This window comes from Eimeria acervulina, genomic scaffold (assembly GCF_000499425.1).
Source record: "Eimeria acervulina Houghton genomic scaffold, Eah_scaff628, whole genome shotgun sequence".
Taxonomy (NCBI): Eukaryota; Apicomplexa; class Conoidasida; order Eucoccidiorida; family Eimeriidae; genus Eimeria; species Eimeria acervulina.
Genome location: NW_013549682.1, coordinates 6882 through 20467, shown reverse-complemented (window position 1 = coordinate 20467; position 13586 = coordinate 6882). Strand labels below are relative to the sequence as shown.

The following is a 13586-nucleotide window of genomic DNA, read 5'->3' as shown; positions in this document are numbered from 1 at the left end:
GCATTTGCAACTCTGTGCATTCGCATGTATATATATATATATATATATATATATATATATGATGTATATATATATATATATAATGCATATATATATATATATATACTTATCCGTTTATATTATATTCTATATTTGTTTATTTATATATTTAATGTTCGTTTTCTTCGGCAAAAGGATGCATCTCTTTGCTTCCTGAGGGATATGGTGAGGAGTTCCGTTTTGGCGCTCCCCTACCAATCCCATCTCAGCTGAGGGCAGCTAGTCATAGTTACACTGATGCCGGTTTATTATCACGGTTTTAGTATATTTTTCATGTGTATGTTCTGTTTATGCATCGCTTGATGAAACGATGACGAGCATGAGGGACATGAGTGCAGTTTTTGCGCTATGCTGTCTTGTTGATTCGTCAAGGCATTTGTCTGACAGCTCCACGTGCAGCTAGTCGCCCTACGTTGGTTCACTAGCTTTTGTTTAGAATCAGGTTACGCACGGGAACCATACGTTCGCTTCAGTAGTATTATCGCTATAACTCGCCAGGCTGCAGCAGCAGCTCTACTCTGTTTCGCACGCAGTAACGCAGTTTTGTCAGGCTTCTACAACGAACTCCAGCGTATCATACAGATGCGTTGGAAGTAGGAGGGCTGCAGCAAGCCCTCGTCTTTGATGAAGGCTTCATGCATTCATCTCCATTGAATTCCTCGTCCAGATGGGGGGTAGTTCGTTTTTTTGGCAGTGTTTGGCGAGCTCTTGCTCGGCCTCCTTAATGACTAGTCCCTGCGGGCAAATCATTAACATTTTTCATCGACTAATTCTGCCGTGTTGTGCAGCTTGTTACTACCACGAAGTTAGATACGGTAGCAGTAACTAATCATAAGGTAGACTGTAGGGCGGGGACGATTTGCTGTTGAGGGACACCGGATTTTGGTAGGCGCGGGTAGATAATTTAGTTTGACTGAGGAGCGCCTTCGTTTGTTTTTGCTCCTAAAAAGACATTAAATTGAATATTAAAGCTTTCAGTTCGTGGCAGGTAGAACATATTGATTCCTTTTCAGTACAGCAAATTGTGTGGGGCCGTCAAGCGCATGCAAGCCAATCTGAGAGTCGCTTCTTGACCTTCTTCACTCGATGAAACTTTTCTTTGCAGTAATCTAAGCTTTTTGTTTTATTTATTTGTTTCTGCTTGTGCGAGCAGACTCATCTAGCGTTCAAGTGCTAATAGCTTGATAGTGTATTATTGCAAAACAACCTGTTCGTAGGTTTTCTCCTGGAGTGGCTGCAGCTCCGAGGTGTAAACAAATACGTTTAGTTTTTATCTTTGTTTAAATTTGATTAATTGATTTTAAATATTATTAGCAGCTGATCTTTTGCCGGAATGCTTTGTTCTCTCTCGCTATGACGGCTTCTAAAGCGTCTGCGGCGGGCCCCCCGCCGACATCTGGGCTACATTCCCCTCGTAAAAAAGATTCTATCAAGAAGAAATTACTGAAAAAGAGAAAGATATCTTCACTTGAACAAGAACAAGAAGAGATTTTTGTTTCAGAGGCAGAAAGTCCTGAGAAGGCTACTGGCTCTGTTTCAAATTCCCCTGATGATAATGACGAACCAAAGAATCCTCCAAGAGCAGATGGAGAGAAACTGCAATCCAAAAGAAAAAAGACAAGAAAACACGCAGCAAACACTCTGAAGGCGGAGGGAGATGTATGTGGCTCTACACTTGCAACAGCGGGAAACAACGCAGCAGAAACAGAAGCAGCAACAGGAGAGGAAGCGGAAGCAGCAGAAGCAGAAACAGAAGCTGCTGCAGCTGCAGAAGAAGCCGCAGCAGGGGAGGGGGAAGCGGACAACGAAGTTATGGTGTATAGACAGAAGGAAATAATTGATTCGTCGCAAACTTTTAGAGATTTCGGTGCAACACATTTAGACAGAAGACTAACAAAAGCCCTCATCGACGACCTGAAGCTTCAGCATCCAACACACGTCCAGTCTAAGGTAATGCTGCTTCTACTCCTCTAATAGTAGCAGCAACCTCTAATGCTGTAGTAGTAGTAGTAGTAGTAGTAGTAGTAGTAGTAGTAGTAGTAGTAGTAGTAGTAGTAGCTGCTGTTGTTGTAGTAGCTGTTGCTGCTGCTGCCCCTGCAGCAGTAGTTGCTGCGGCTGCTTCCACACCGTGCACGCGGTTATGCATGCAATTGTTGGGGCTTCAGTTCTCAAGAGGCACGAGTATGCACATATATGCGTTTGTCGCTTGATCCAAGTAGTATTTTCTATTCTGTGTATGTATGTCTCTTTCTTCGTGCTTTGTGCATGATGTTCGGCTGTATTCAACAGGTTATTCCTTTCGCTCTCAGCGGCAGAGATTTGTTAATTGAGGGCAGGACAGGCAGCGGGAAGACGCTGGCTTACGTTTTGCCGTTGCTGCAGCGGCTGCTGCAGCTGCAGGAGCAGCAGCAGCAGCAGCAAAGGGGAGAGACTGCTGAGCTTCCTCCTCTCTGCGCCCTGATCTTAGTTCCAACAAAGGAGCTCTGCATTCAAGTGAGCAAATTCAGGAAATAGCTTTAGTGATAAATATTCAGAGACGAAACAGTGTCATGAGAAAGAGTAAGAGACAGAAAAGAGGGGTGTTTAAATAAGACGTAGCATCATGCATAGGCAATCTAAACAGTTTCATTTGCAAGTTGAAGTTGTAATCATTTTGTGGCTTTGTACTAGCAGAGAGTAGCGAGACAGTAATAAATTTCTCTACTTCTGAACGCATTTGCTAGTGTACTTAAATGTACTTGATAATATATATATATATATATATATATATATAAGCGAGGCATTTGCTGCTGTAGTATATTTCGGAATGTAATGTGTTGTACTTGCAAATGAATTTGTTAGCACTAGTCTTTGAGCTGCTTTTGACCAAAGAGGCAGAAAGTTTGCTGCCCCCATCTCGTAGGTAGATTTATTGGAGTTCTGTATTGCTGGAGTCTGCTCTAGCGACACATAACTGCATTAAATGCCTACCTTTGGGGTGTCTTTGTGGCTTTCTGAGTTATGTTTTCTCCCTTTCTAAGCCTCGTTTGGTCGTACATTTAGGCCTCTCTGTCTCAGTGTTTGTTTGCAGGTTTATGATGTTGTAATGGCTCTTCTGAGCTATACTAAAGACGTAATAACGGTTGCGCACACCGCCAGCTCAGCAGGAGCCCACGGAAAACTCTTAGGTCCCCCCACTGTGCTTGTAGGAACCCCGACTGGGGTTCTGAATTACATTGACAATCTGCGGCAGCAGCAGCAGCGGTTTGACTTGCAGTTGCTGTTGGAAATGCTGGTTGTCGATGAAGCGGATCTTCTGTTTGCTTTTGGATTCGAAAAAGATACGAAGAAGCTCCTTCAACTCTTGCCTTCAACAGCGGCCGGGCACTACCAAACCATTCTTGTGTCTGCAACACAAAACCACGAAGTTAGTCTTTCGTAAAATCTGTTATTGCTTATATGTTCATTGCGCTCTTGTGCGGTGGTATGTGAATCATGCTTTGGGGCTAAGCGCCTGGCATGCGTGTTTATTTATGCAGCTTTCCCAGCTGCAGAACTTGATGCTGCACAAGCCATTAATTATTCGAATTGAGGAGGAAGAGAGGACAGGTGGAGGCCCGGGCGGCGCCAACCCCATTGGCGAGTTTTATTTTCAAGTTCCAACTGAAGCGGAGAAGTGGCTGGTTGCTTACGCGTTTCTTCGTCTCGGTCTTGTCCCTCTGAAATGTCTGGTTTTCTGCAAAGACGTTTCGAAGTAAGTGGTTTAGCAAATTGAAGTAGCGCGGATAGTACTTGCAGAGGAGTGGAGGACTTAAGAGTGCTTTCAATTCTTATGCATGCGCAGTCGATCTATTCTCGAAAGCTGTCCACCACGGGTTGCGCTTGCTGGCCATCGTCTCATGACAAACAGCATTTTACAGAAGCATAAAAACTTTCTTCTATTAGTAGAAAAATGCATCAAAATTGGTTTGCGCGTTTACCTTCCTACTTTGTGATTGGTTTCAGCTTAGCAAGTGTTGAGAATTAGGCAGTATTGTGGAGCTGTGTTCAACTCTAGCTCAGATGGATTTCATAGTGCTTCATGTATGAGCGTGCTGCCCGCCTCGCTTTGTCCTTTCACACAAACGCATCACGCACTATTTGAATGTGTTGTATTTTGCGTTTCGCAGCGTGTACGCGTTGCGCCTCTTCCTTGACCGCTTTGGAATTGCCAGCGGCGTTTTAAGTCCAACTTTGCCGATAGCGGCTCGCGAACAGCAAATCCAGGTCAGCACCAGGGCGCGTGTATTCAGCCTAAATCCATTTGCTTTCAGTGCATATCATGATTGGTTTAGTTTATTGCAGCCTTAGCTGTTGCGCCGAGGACTTAGGTGGCAATGTGTTCAAGTAGAAATACCGTTTCCTCCATGGAAATGACTAGTGCTTCTAGAGGGAAATGGTCCGAGCATCGTATTATCATATGCGCATCCTCCTTTTGAATTATGGACAGGGTGCAACATTCGTTGGTGCGTTTGGTCTTCTTATTTCAGGCGTTCAATCAAGGCCTCATCGATATCCTGATAACGAATGATGGACAGTATATGGAAGAAGACAGTCCTCAGAACGAAACAGAGGGCTCTGGATCTGGTGAGGCGTCTGCGAGTGACCAGCAAGCACGAAAGCGGCGACGAGAAGACGCATCCAAAGTGAGCACACTACATAAAATCGCGTTAATCTGTGGTATTGTGCTGCATATGGCATCTCCACTGGACGTTTTGCCAAGCCCTCTAAAGTGTAGCAGAATGCCCTCATGGCCCAAGAATGCATTGTAATCCTGTTGCTGGATTCATTAAGCTCTAATGGCATGAGCATGAATCCTGCACCTTTATATGCACTTTTCAACTTCATCAGCATTCGCTAGCATCTGTTTTGAACACAAACGCTTGCTTGCTGTGTTTACAGAGCAAGGAGACGGAGTTCGCTGGCCATAGAGGCCTCGACCTACAGGGCGTTGCTTGTGTGTTTAACTTCGATGCTCCAAACTCCTTGAAGTCCTATATTCACAGGTAAGCAGGGGCCGTAATTTAACATGTGCATTTAAGAATATGCTGTGCCCGGCTTCTATTGTAGCGTACTAGTTATTCTTGTTTGCCGCCTGCAGACTGGCTATGAAGACTTTTTGCCTCTCTGCCTGCTTGCCTCGGGTCTCCCCGATTCTCAGGAAAATTTGTTTTTCTAGGTTTATGTGGAAACTGATAACTGTTGGCTAATTGTACTTGTTGCGACGATTTGCAGAATTGGTCGGACTGGTCGTGGAGGTGCGACGGGAGTTGCGGTCACTCTCATAGACTCATCTCAAGAGCAGCAGCAATTGCTACTGCAGCAAATGTTTACCGCGCGGAAGGATCCAGGGGGGATAGGGGGTAGCAGTGAGTTTTCTTCCATAGTTCGTAGAGCAAATGCTTAAGAACAAGGACGTTGCAGCCGTGTACGAGAGCCTTATTTTTACACCCAGTGGTCTCGTGCAGTAGCAGCTCTGTGTTTGTGTATTCCCCGGACAAACATTTCAGGAGCATCCGGGAAATGTAAAGTGCTTCATCGATGCGCTTTCTGTTTCGTTTTGCTCTTCAGCACTTACGCCGCTGTCGCTTCAACTGCAAGATGTAGAATGCTTCCGCTACAGAGTTGAAGATGTTAGGCGAGGAATAACAAAGCGTGTAGTTGCCGCGGCTGTTGCACGAGACTTACAGCAGCAGTTGCTGAATTCGAGGAAGCTCAAGGAATTTTTTGAAAGAAACCCTAGAGACAGAGAAGTGCTGAAGAGGGCGTGCAAACAACTCAAGGTGCAGCACCTTCGCCATTTCGACAATGCCTTTACGTTTCCCTGAAGCATTCAGTATACTTTGCCGCTTGCTTTGGTGTTGCTTCGCAACAGATGATAGAGAGCAGTACTAGCCAGCGAGCTGTCGCTTCCCGCCCCTTTAGCCCAACAACAGGATATGAGAGGTTTTCAAGGCAGCTGGAGGCTCCCCTTTGATCAGAAGTACATCAGTGGGTCTGGAAATATGTTCTTCCGTGTTGCAGGAGATGAACGTCTCAAAGGGCACGTTGGGACATCTACCAGATTATCTCTTATCGCAGACGCGTCCAACTCAAGTGCGTATATCAGGCGGAGAGCATCCAGGAGTTGCATTATGCACTTCTCGTATTTTAGGGAAAGTATCTAAATTGCTATTTGTCTAATTGTCCAGTCCTGTGCCATCATAAAGAGTTAATTTCCTATCCTGTCTGCGCGAAATTCTAACACACTTGGCCAGTATGAATGGTCTACAGACCCACAGGGTGGTGCAAATTGACCCTTAGGAGTATTTTCATGTTTGTTGTATGTATCTTTTCTGCCTCAGATGACAGCTGTCCAACTTGCAATCCAACAGCAAACTGCTGGAGCGGCAATGACGAAAGGGTCCCATGGCGGTCCTCGTCGCCGCCCGGTCGCAGATCCCCTGAAGTCCTTTAAAGCAGCAGTGTAGGCTATTCATGAAGACAACATAGTGCTTCCAATCAATTACCACTGCACTATGCGGTGGGTTGCGTGTGGCTCTAGTGTGGCCGCTGGCTCTGCTTAAAATTGTTGAGTTTCTTTCTGTGGCTTTGCTGTTTCAGGACCCGCGGTGCTTCTACGGGTAAGCGCAAGCCAAGGATGCGTGAGATTATTACCCGACAGTCGCAACTGGCTAAAATGCCAAAGCATCCAGATGAGCTGCCTCCGGAAAGTTTGCCCGCTACATCTGGAAGAAAGCTGTGGAAGCTGAGGCACAACAAACGGGTCGCTCCGAAGGAACCCAAAGGCAACTTCCTCAGAAAGAGAAGCATCCAAGGTCTTCGCAAGAAGTAAAGAACCCCACTGGTCTGGTGTTCAAGACGTTTGCTTCGTCTATGCAAGGAGTGTTGCTGATTTAGCAGCAGCAAGCAAGCTCAAAACATCACATATGACTCTAGTTCGTAACGAAAGATGTTTATCGCGTGCTCTCCTCACAGGAAGAGGAAGCCAACGTTTTATTTGGTTCCGCCAGTCGACCCAAAACCCATTTTAAACAGGGGCCGTTGCTTTTGTAGCTGACTGCAGCACGCAGACTCTTTAAGCGTATGAGGTGAACTCCACCTACACTGTTCAAGCTATGTACCGTAAATTGCCGCATAGCCCTTGCGAATTACGTCTGCTGTATATACCGGGCACAAATATACAAACATATGCATTGAGCAGGCACACCCCGGGGGCATGCATTCCGTGTAAACGTCTATATGCCTCCTGGCACGACTTCAGTTCGACGCTCCAAACAGTACAGCTTGCAGGGGTTAAATCTTAAAATTGCGCAAGCCTTCTTTGATGACCAAAGCCCCGGCCTTTGCGTACGTCTCCAAAAGCATTTTGGAGGACGTATGCCGCATGACAGCCTGAATATAACGCAAACAGCGCAGTTTAGTGCAGCTATGAAATGGAAGGGTCAGACAGGTCAACCCTGATGGCGCACATGGCTAGAACTGTCATTCTACTATAATGCATCACATTATGAGATCATAGATAAGCAACAAAATTGGCAAATTTATCTGAAACTGTTGCTCGCTTTCTACCAAGGACAGCCGTTGATAACTTATATTCCCTGACACCGAGGAAGCACTCGTTAATGTGGAGAAATGCTACTCCTGCTGCCTGCCAGTGACGGCTTGAATCGTGCATTTGCTTTAACTACATGTTTCGAACCTGTGCAACTGGAAGTGGTACGGGGGGGTTTGAAGTGGCTGCGATTGTTGCGAATGAATGCCTGCAAATCCATCACAGGAAGCACTGAGTGCTAAGATAGTAGAGATGCGTCTATGTTTAAAGCACCACATCTAAGCAAACCAATCAGACTGCACTCTTGGAGCATTCATGAGCATACAGCACGTTTTTGTCGGAGTGCAGTTCTACTAGTCTCCAGCATTTACAAAAACAAGTCCAATTGCGCGTTGGAGTCGTGGTCGACCCCTGAACATTGACTTTGAGGCACTTCGCATGTTACAATCTCAGCATATTTTGATTAGCTTGCACTGGAAAGTTCATAAGAAGCAAACTTTGTGTTCTCCACTTTTAAATTGCTCTCTGCCTCCCCACGTTCTCCCGCCCTTCCACCCTTACCTCAGTATGTAAGGAAAAATCCGACGCGGTTCCCCACAACGTAGTTCGTCAATGCCTGCTCTGAAAGCACAGAGATATGCGGAAACACCCAGGCGGCAGACATACAAGCGCAGCTCACAATGCGCTATAAACGCGTGACGCAACAAGCAACACAAGCAAACATATGCTGGGCCTTGGACACTGTTAATAGCTAACCCCACCACCTTATCAAAGCAGTAATAGAGCATCTCCTTACCGCTGTGCCGCAGCCAGTAGAGCTTTCTTGAATGATCCTGCGATCAAGACAAATGGAACATTTGGAAGCCTTGCCACTGGGGGCTCCTTGATGCGACCTTGCACTTATTTAACGAACGAACTTAGGCAAGAAAACGAGTGTGAGGAAAACGACTATTCAACAGAAGCACCGGAATGCACAGTGGTTGTTGGGCGGTTGCCTTCAAACGAAGAAACGCTGCAGCAGCATGCGCACTAAGTAAGGCAGTTCATCACGTTCTACACGTCCACAGCAGCATGCTGCTCTTACGGATGGGCGTTTTCTTCTCCAACTTCGCCCTGTTGCTAGCCGTGCGAATTCCCTCCGCGTAGAAACACAACCCGCTTGTTGGCTTGCCCTCTTCTTCCCACCTGCAAAAGGACTCAAAGGCAAGAAACAAACATAATGAACTCCGTGTTCCGAGAGATCGCTATACAGAGCACTCCTGTAGACAGCTGTGCAAGAGGGGAAATATGACACTAGAAAGCCTCGCTAGCTCAACTCATGTTGCACGAGTGGCTGTTGGAACAGCAAGCCGTCTAAGCTGTTTAAAAAGAAGAACGAAACGTTCGCTACATCCCAATAGACATCATCATCTTTTCTAGGCAGCACATAAATGAATTAGAAGCTGAAGAGGGAAGGGTTTACTCATTAGTAACACTGTACCAGCGCATCAGCTCTCTCGCTGCGAGATTCGTAAGAGGAATGACGGCTGCTGATGCTGCTGTCTTTGAGCCACGAATCGTTGCCGTCATTTCCTCCATGTTTACATCTTCCCATCTCATAGACAAAATCTCAGAAGGCCGGAGACCCGCCCCAATCCCCACCGCAAATAAAGCGCAGTGCATGGTGTTCGGAGTAGCGGCTAGAAGCAGATATACCTGATTAATAAGCATGCATGCACTCCAATATCTAGCAAGCTGATGCACTTCACCGGCGCCTTGCCTATAAAGGATGGCTGTGCTGCACACAGAAGCCTCTCAGGAGTAGATGAAGAAGGCTCTCTCTCTCTGCTATGCTCTTTGTGCACGCACCAACTGCTCAATTCTCACGGATAGTTATATATATATATATATATATATATATATATATATATATTATGCTTGCACGTACCTCTTCAGCTGTCAAAGGCACAGACACGAGAGTTCGTTTGGTACACCCTCTTATCTTGCGAAAGGGATGAATTCCTTCTAGACGTCTGGTGTGCACTGCATATTTCAATGCAGCCAAATAAGCGACCTGATGCAGCACCTGAGTCCGCGGAGAACAGTTGCGTCGCTTAAGCACACTGAACAACGCACAAAAAATGCAGTGGTAGAATGAGAAACTTTGATACCGAGGATGCTTCACAAACAACCGAACACTGAACTGTAAAAGCAAATGTAATTCAGCAAGGTAAATTCGATGTGTTTAATTGCAGCACATGGAGTGAATTTATAGGTGTATTCAAAGCAACAAGATAAGCCGTACGGTCAGCAGCAAGAGGCACTTCTCACAAAAACAAGCACAGTGAGTTGAACTACTCCCCGCTAGAACACCCCTTTCCCTTTTGAAGGGTATTAGAAGAACAGGAAGAAAAACGCGCAACACAGAATGCTCGATGTGCGAGTGACTTTAAGTGAGGAGTGCACTAACATCAAATTTACCCTAAGTACTTCTCCCAAACAGCAGAGGAAAGATTTGCCACCGGCACATCTCCTATAACCTGCAAAACAAAATATAGAAAAGGGATTCATCCCTTGATAAGAACAAGGAACTCCAGCAAGACTAGAAGCAGCAATAGAAGCAGCACTAGCAGCAACAACAGCAGCAGCAGCAAATCACATGCCAACAGCACACGCTTCCAACAGCAGAATACCGAGTGAACGAAGTATAGCACTTGCTAAGGCCCCAGCAACAGCAGCAAACAAAGCAAGAAAGGGAAAGCTTAATCCATCTTAAGGAAAACAATATATCATGAAATTCAACAATAGCAGCAGCAACAGCAAACCTGTAAAATAGACTGCCAGAAGCCGCGTTCAACTCGCATAGTGTTGCTTCCCACTTCTTGTTCTCTGCACAGTGCCGCATGCATCGTAGCACAAAGAAGAAGCTTTCTTTCTAATTTCTTTTTAATTTCTTTCGTAGATAAAACGCCACATTCAACAACGTCCATTTGCAAAGGAAAAATGTTGAAAATGTTTGAATGTATAACACATACAACCACCACTCCAAACCACCGATAAGAACTCTTGCAAATGCAAAAAAAAATTCTTCTTTAGCAAGCAAGCGCCTTCAGTTATTTCTAATCATGCGGCAGATGGAAGCTGTCCTTGCTTTTACAGAATTAAATGCTTCTTTTCTTACCTAACTGGCAAGAAAGATTTCTCAACAAACTCCTTCAGCGTCTCCTGCCCTACAGTGTTGATGGTCGCGCCGCATGCGGAACAGAAACGTGCTTCTGAATGCAGCAACACAACCAGCAGCAAAAAGCTCTATTTGCAGCAGCAGCAGCGGCAGATCTCGCAGCTCGCAGCAAAAAGAAAAACAGCAGATTGCTGCAGCAACAGCAACTGCTGCTGCTGTAGCTGAAAACAAACTGCTGCCGATGCGGCAGCCACTATGTCAACAGCAGCAAGCAACTGTATATACTTTTCATCTCTTTTAATCCATTAGTTTTATTTTACTCTCAAATGCATGCAACGATAATTATATTTCTATAAACATTGTATCTCCTGCAAATTGAAGCTACGACGCATTCATGTGCACTGCCAGTAATATCAACAAATGCATATATATATATATATATATAGAGAGAGAGAGAGAGAGAGAGAGAGAAACACAGAGAGATGCAGATATATATCTCGCTTTACAATGCAGACAATATTACATCTAGATATGCATGCATACAGATATATGCGTATACACATATATCAATAAACATAAAGATACATACTATATATAAAAACACGAAAAACTAAATACATGTAAATGTACAGGTAATCATATAATGTACAACTCAGGTGATTGTATGGAGTTGTTTTGTTTTTTTGTTGTGCTTTTTTGATTCTTTAAAATGCATTTTGCTTACTGGCAGACAATCGACGGCTGCATTTGTGGCATTTGTTTGGGTTTAGCTTCGTATTCGATTTAAGGGGAATATCATTTTCTGCTGTTTCCTTTGTTATTTGGAGAGTTTGCTGAAGATCTAAAGCAGTTTCAGCCTCCTGAACAAGAGACAATATCTTCTCTGCAGCAGCTGCTGCATGCAGCCGCTGCAGCAACTCCTCTCGCTTCCCCTTACTAGACAGTTGCAGCTTTCTGCATGCAGTACGCAGACGGGTAATGGGAAAATCAGATAAGGCGCCTTCATCATCAGCAGCTGCACCTGCTGCAGCAGCAGCAGGAGCTGCACCAGCAGCAGGAGAAGGGTCTGTAGCAGCACCTACAGCATCTGCTGCAGCCAGGGATGCAGCAGCAGCTGTTGCAGCAGAAGCAGCAGATGGTATACCAACGCCTGAAGTGAGCGAATTATAATCTTCCTTGTTTGTTCTTCTCTCTGCTTTTTTTTCTGTCTGCAGCCGAGTTGATATACGCTTTCGTCTTAGTGCCGTTCGCGGGGTTGCATTTGAAGGTTGCGCTGCTGTTGTTGTTGCTGCTGCTGCTGCTGCTGTTGCTGCTGCTGCTGTTGCTGCTGCTGTTGTTGCTGCTTGAGCTGCCTCTTTTCTAGAGAAAGGGATGATGGTGAGTGCACGAGGCGAAGCGATGAACCCAAAGCCGTTTTCTCTGCTTTTCAACTGTTTGTTTGCTCCGATGTTTGATAAACATATATCATTTAGAAGAAGAGGGTGTGCTGTTTTGCTCCCTTTGCATTGAACAGCGAGCTGTGCGGCGTTGGTAGTTGGGTATAGAAAAAGAATAGAGAAGAGGAGCAGCGCCTCTCTACACTTCATCTTCTGCATTGAAATATTATCTTGTCTTTTAAAAAGAAAAGATATAAACCATTCATGCAGCTGAGAATATAGCAAAGGGCAGCCAGCTGCCCATTGCGATTATTTCCTTAAACCACCGCATCTCCAATTTGGGCTTCTTTTCACTTTTCTCTGCTTTTACGGTATACGGTTTAGGCTCTATTGTTTAGGGTTTAATGTGAAATGCAATGCCAATAGAACTAAAAATTACTTGATCATTTTTTCTGTCGCTATCTGTCTTCGTATTTAGAAATGCAGAAAATGAGAAGAAGAAGCAGCAGCAGCAGCAACAGCCAACTGCGTTGAGAAGTTTTTGTTAAAAAGGAAAAGCAGCAATTGTTGTAATTGCAAAAAATACACAAAAATATTCGTCTTGTTACAAGGGAGAGCCCATGAAGCCAAGCTCAACAGCATACACCGCGGGTTGGGTATAAGGGGATTTCCGGCTTAATAGATTAAATTATTTTGGAAAGAATATAAATAAAACACAAAAATACATAAGATTATCAAAAAGAATGAAAGAAAAAGACAATCTTAAGGGAAATAAACAGCCAGCACTAGAACAGAAACACAGCCTGAAACACCTACGGCAAACTCTGCGCCTAAAATATACCGAAATAATTGGTAAATTCAGGTGTATCCACAGCTAGCATTTAATTATTTAATAAATATATCAAAGATAACAAACAAAAAGAACTATTCCGCTAGAAAGTTTACTTAATCATTCCTATGACGAGCAGAGCGGGGGCCCCTCTATGGAGGCTAAGAACATCCGCTTGTGCTGTAAATGAGGTTTCTTTTCGTTGCTTCTCTGCCAGAATTGAATATTATCAATATTTATTAATATATATATCAACATGGACGGCCAATTGGGGGATTATTCCCCCCTTTTTGTTGCAGCACTCTCCGCCAATGCTGGTAGTAATATTATGAATTCTACTTGCATGCATGCTGGCGAGTGAAAGTATTTCAATAATTCTGTAAAGTGCTAGCATATGCATTAATAAGACCTCTGCTCTCACTTGGACTTACCTATGAATTGTACAGGAGATGCAAGAGAAAGCGACTGAAACATTTTCAAATATACATGAACAACAAACAAGGCATGAACAACAAACAAGAAAAAGAAATGTTATAGCAAAGCAAAGCTCTGATGTTAGAAAGTATTCCTACGTCTTCAGTGCAGCGACATTAAAGCCCTTTCACAGAC

The 13586-nt window shown here is 44.5% G+C and overlaps 2 protein-coding genes across 2 annotated transcripts; one reads left to right on the top strand and one right to left on the bottom strand.

The window, feature by feature from the left end:
- Positions 1-1392: 1392 nt before the first annotated feature.
- On the top strand, positions 1393-6892 carry EAH_00044910 (ATP-dependent nucleolar RNA helicase, putative; the record flags this gene model as incomplete). Its single annotated transcript, XM_013394817.1, has 12 exons — positions 1393-1989; positions 2329-2532; positions 3110-3445; positions 3558-3772; positions 4188-4284; positions 4548-4703; positions 4960-5063; positions 5293-5426; positions 5629-5840; positions 6082-6153; positions 6402-6523; positions 6661-6892. 12 exons carry the CDS (start codon positions 1393-1395, stop codon positions 6890-6892), a joined length of 2481 nt encoding a protein of 826 aa, XP_013250271.1.
- Positions 6893-7903: 1011 nt separating this feature from the next.
- EAH_00044900 (hypothetical protein, conserved) lies at positions 7904-12358 on the bottom strand (the record flags this gene model as incomplete). Its single annotated transcript, XM_013394816.1, has 10 exons — positions 7904-7970; positions 8174-8233; positions 8409-8445; positions 8697-8797; positions 9093-9307; positions 9540-9714; positions 10073-10131; positions 10417-10480; positions 10773-10866; positions 11497-12358. The coding sequence occupies 10 exons, from the start codon at positions 12356-12358 to the stop codon at positions 7904-7906; spliced, it is 1734 nt and encodes a 577-aa protein (XP_013250270.1).
- Between the last annotated feature and the right edge of the window lie 1228 nt (positions 12359-13586).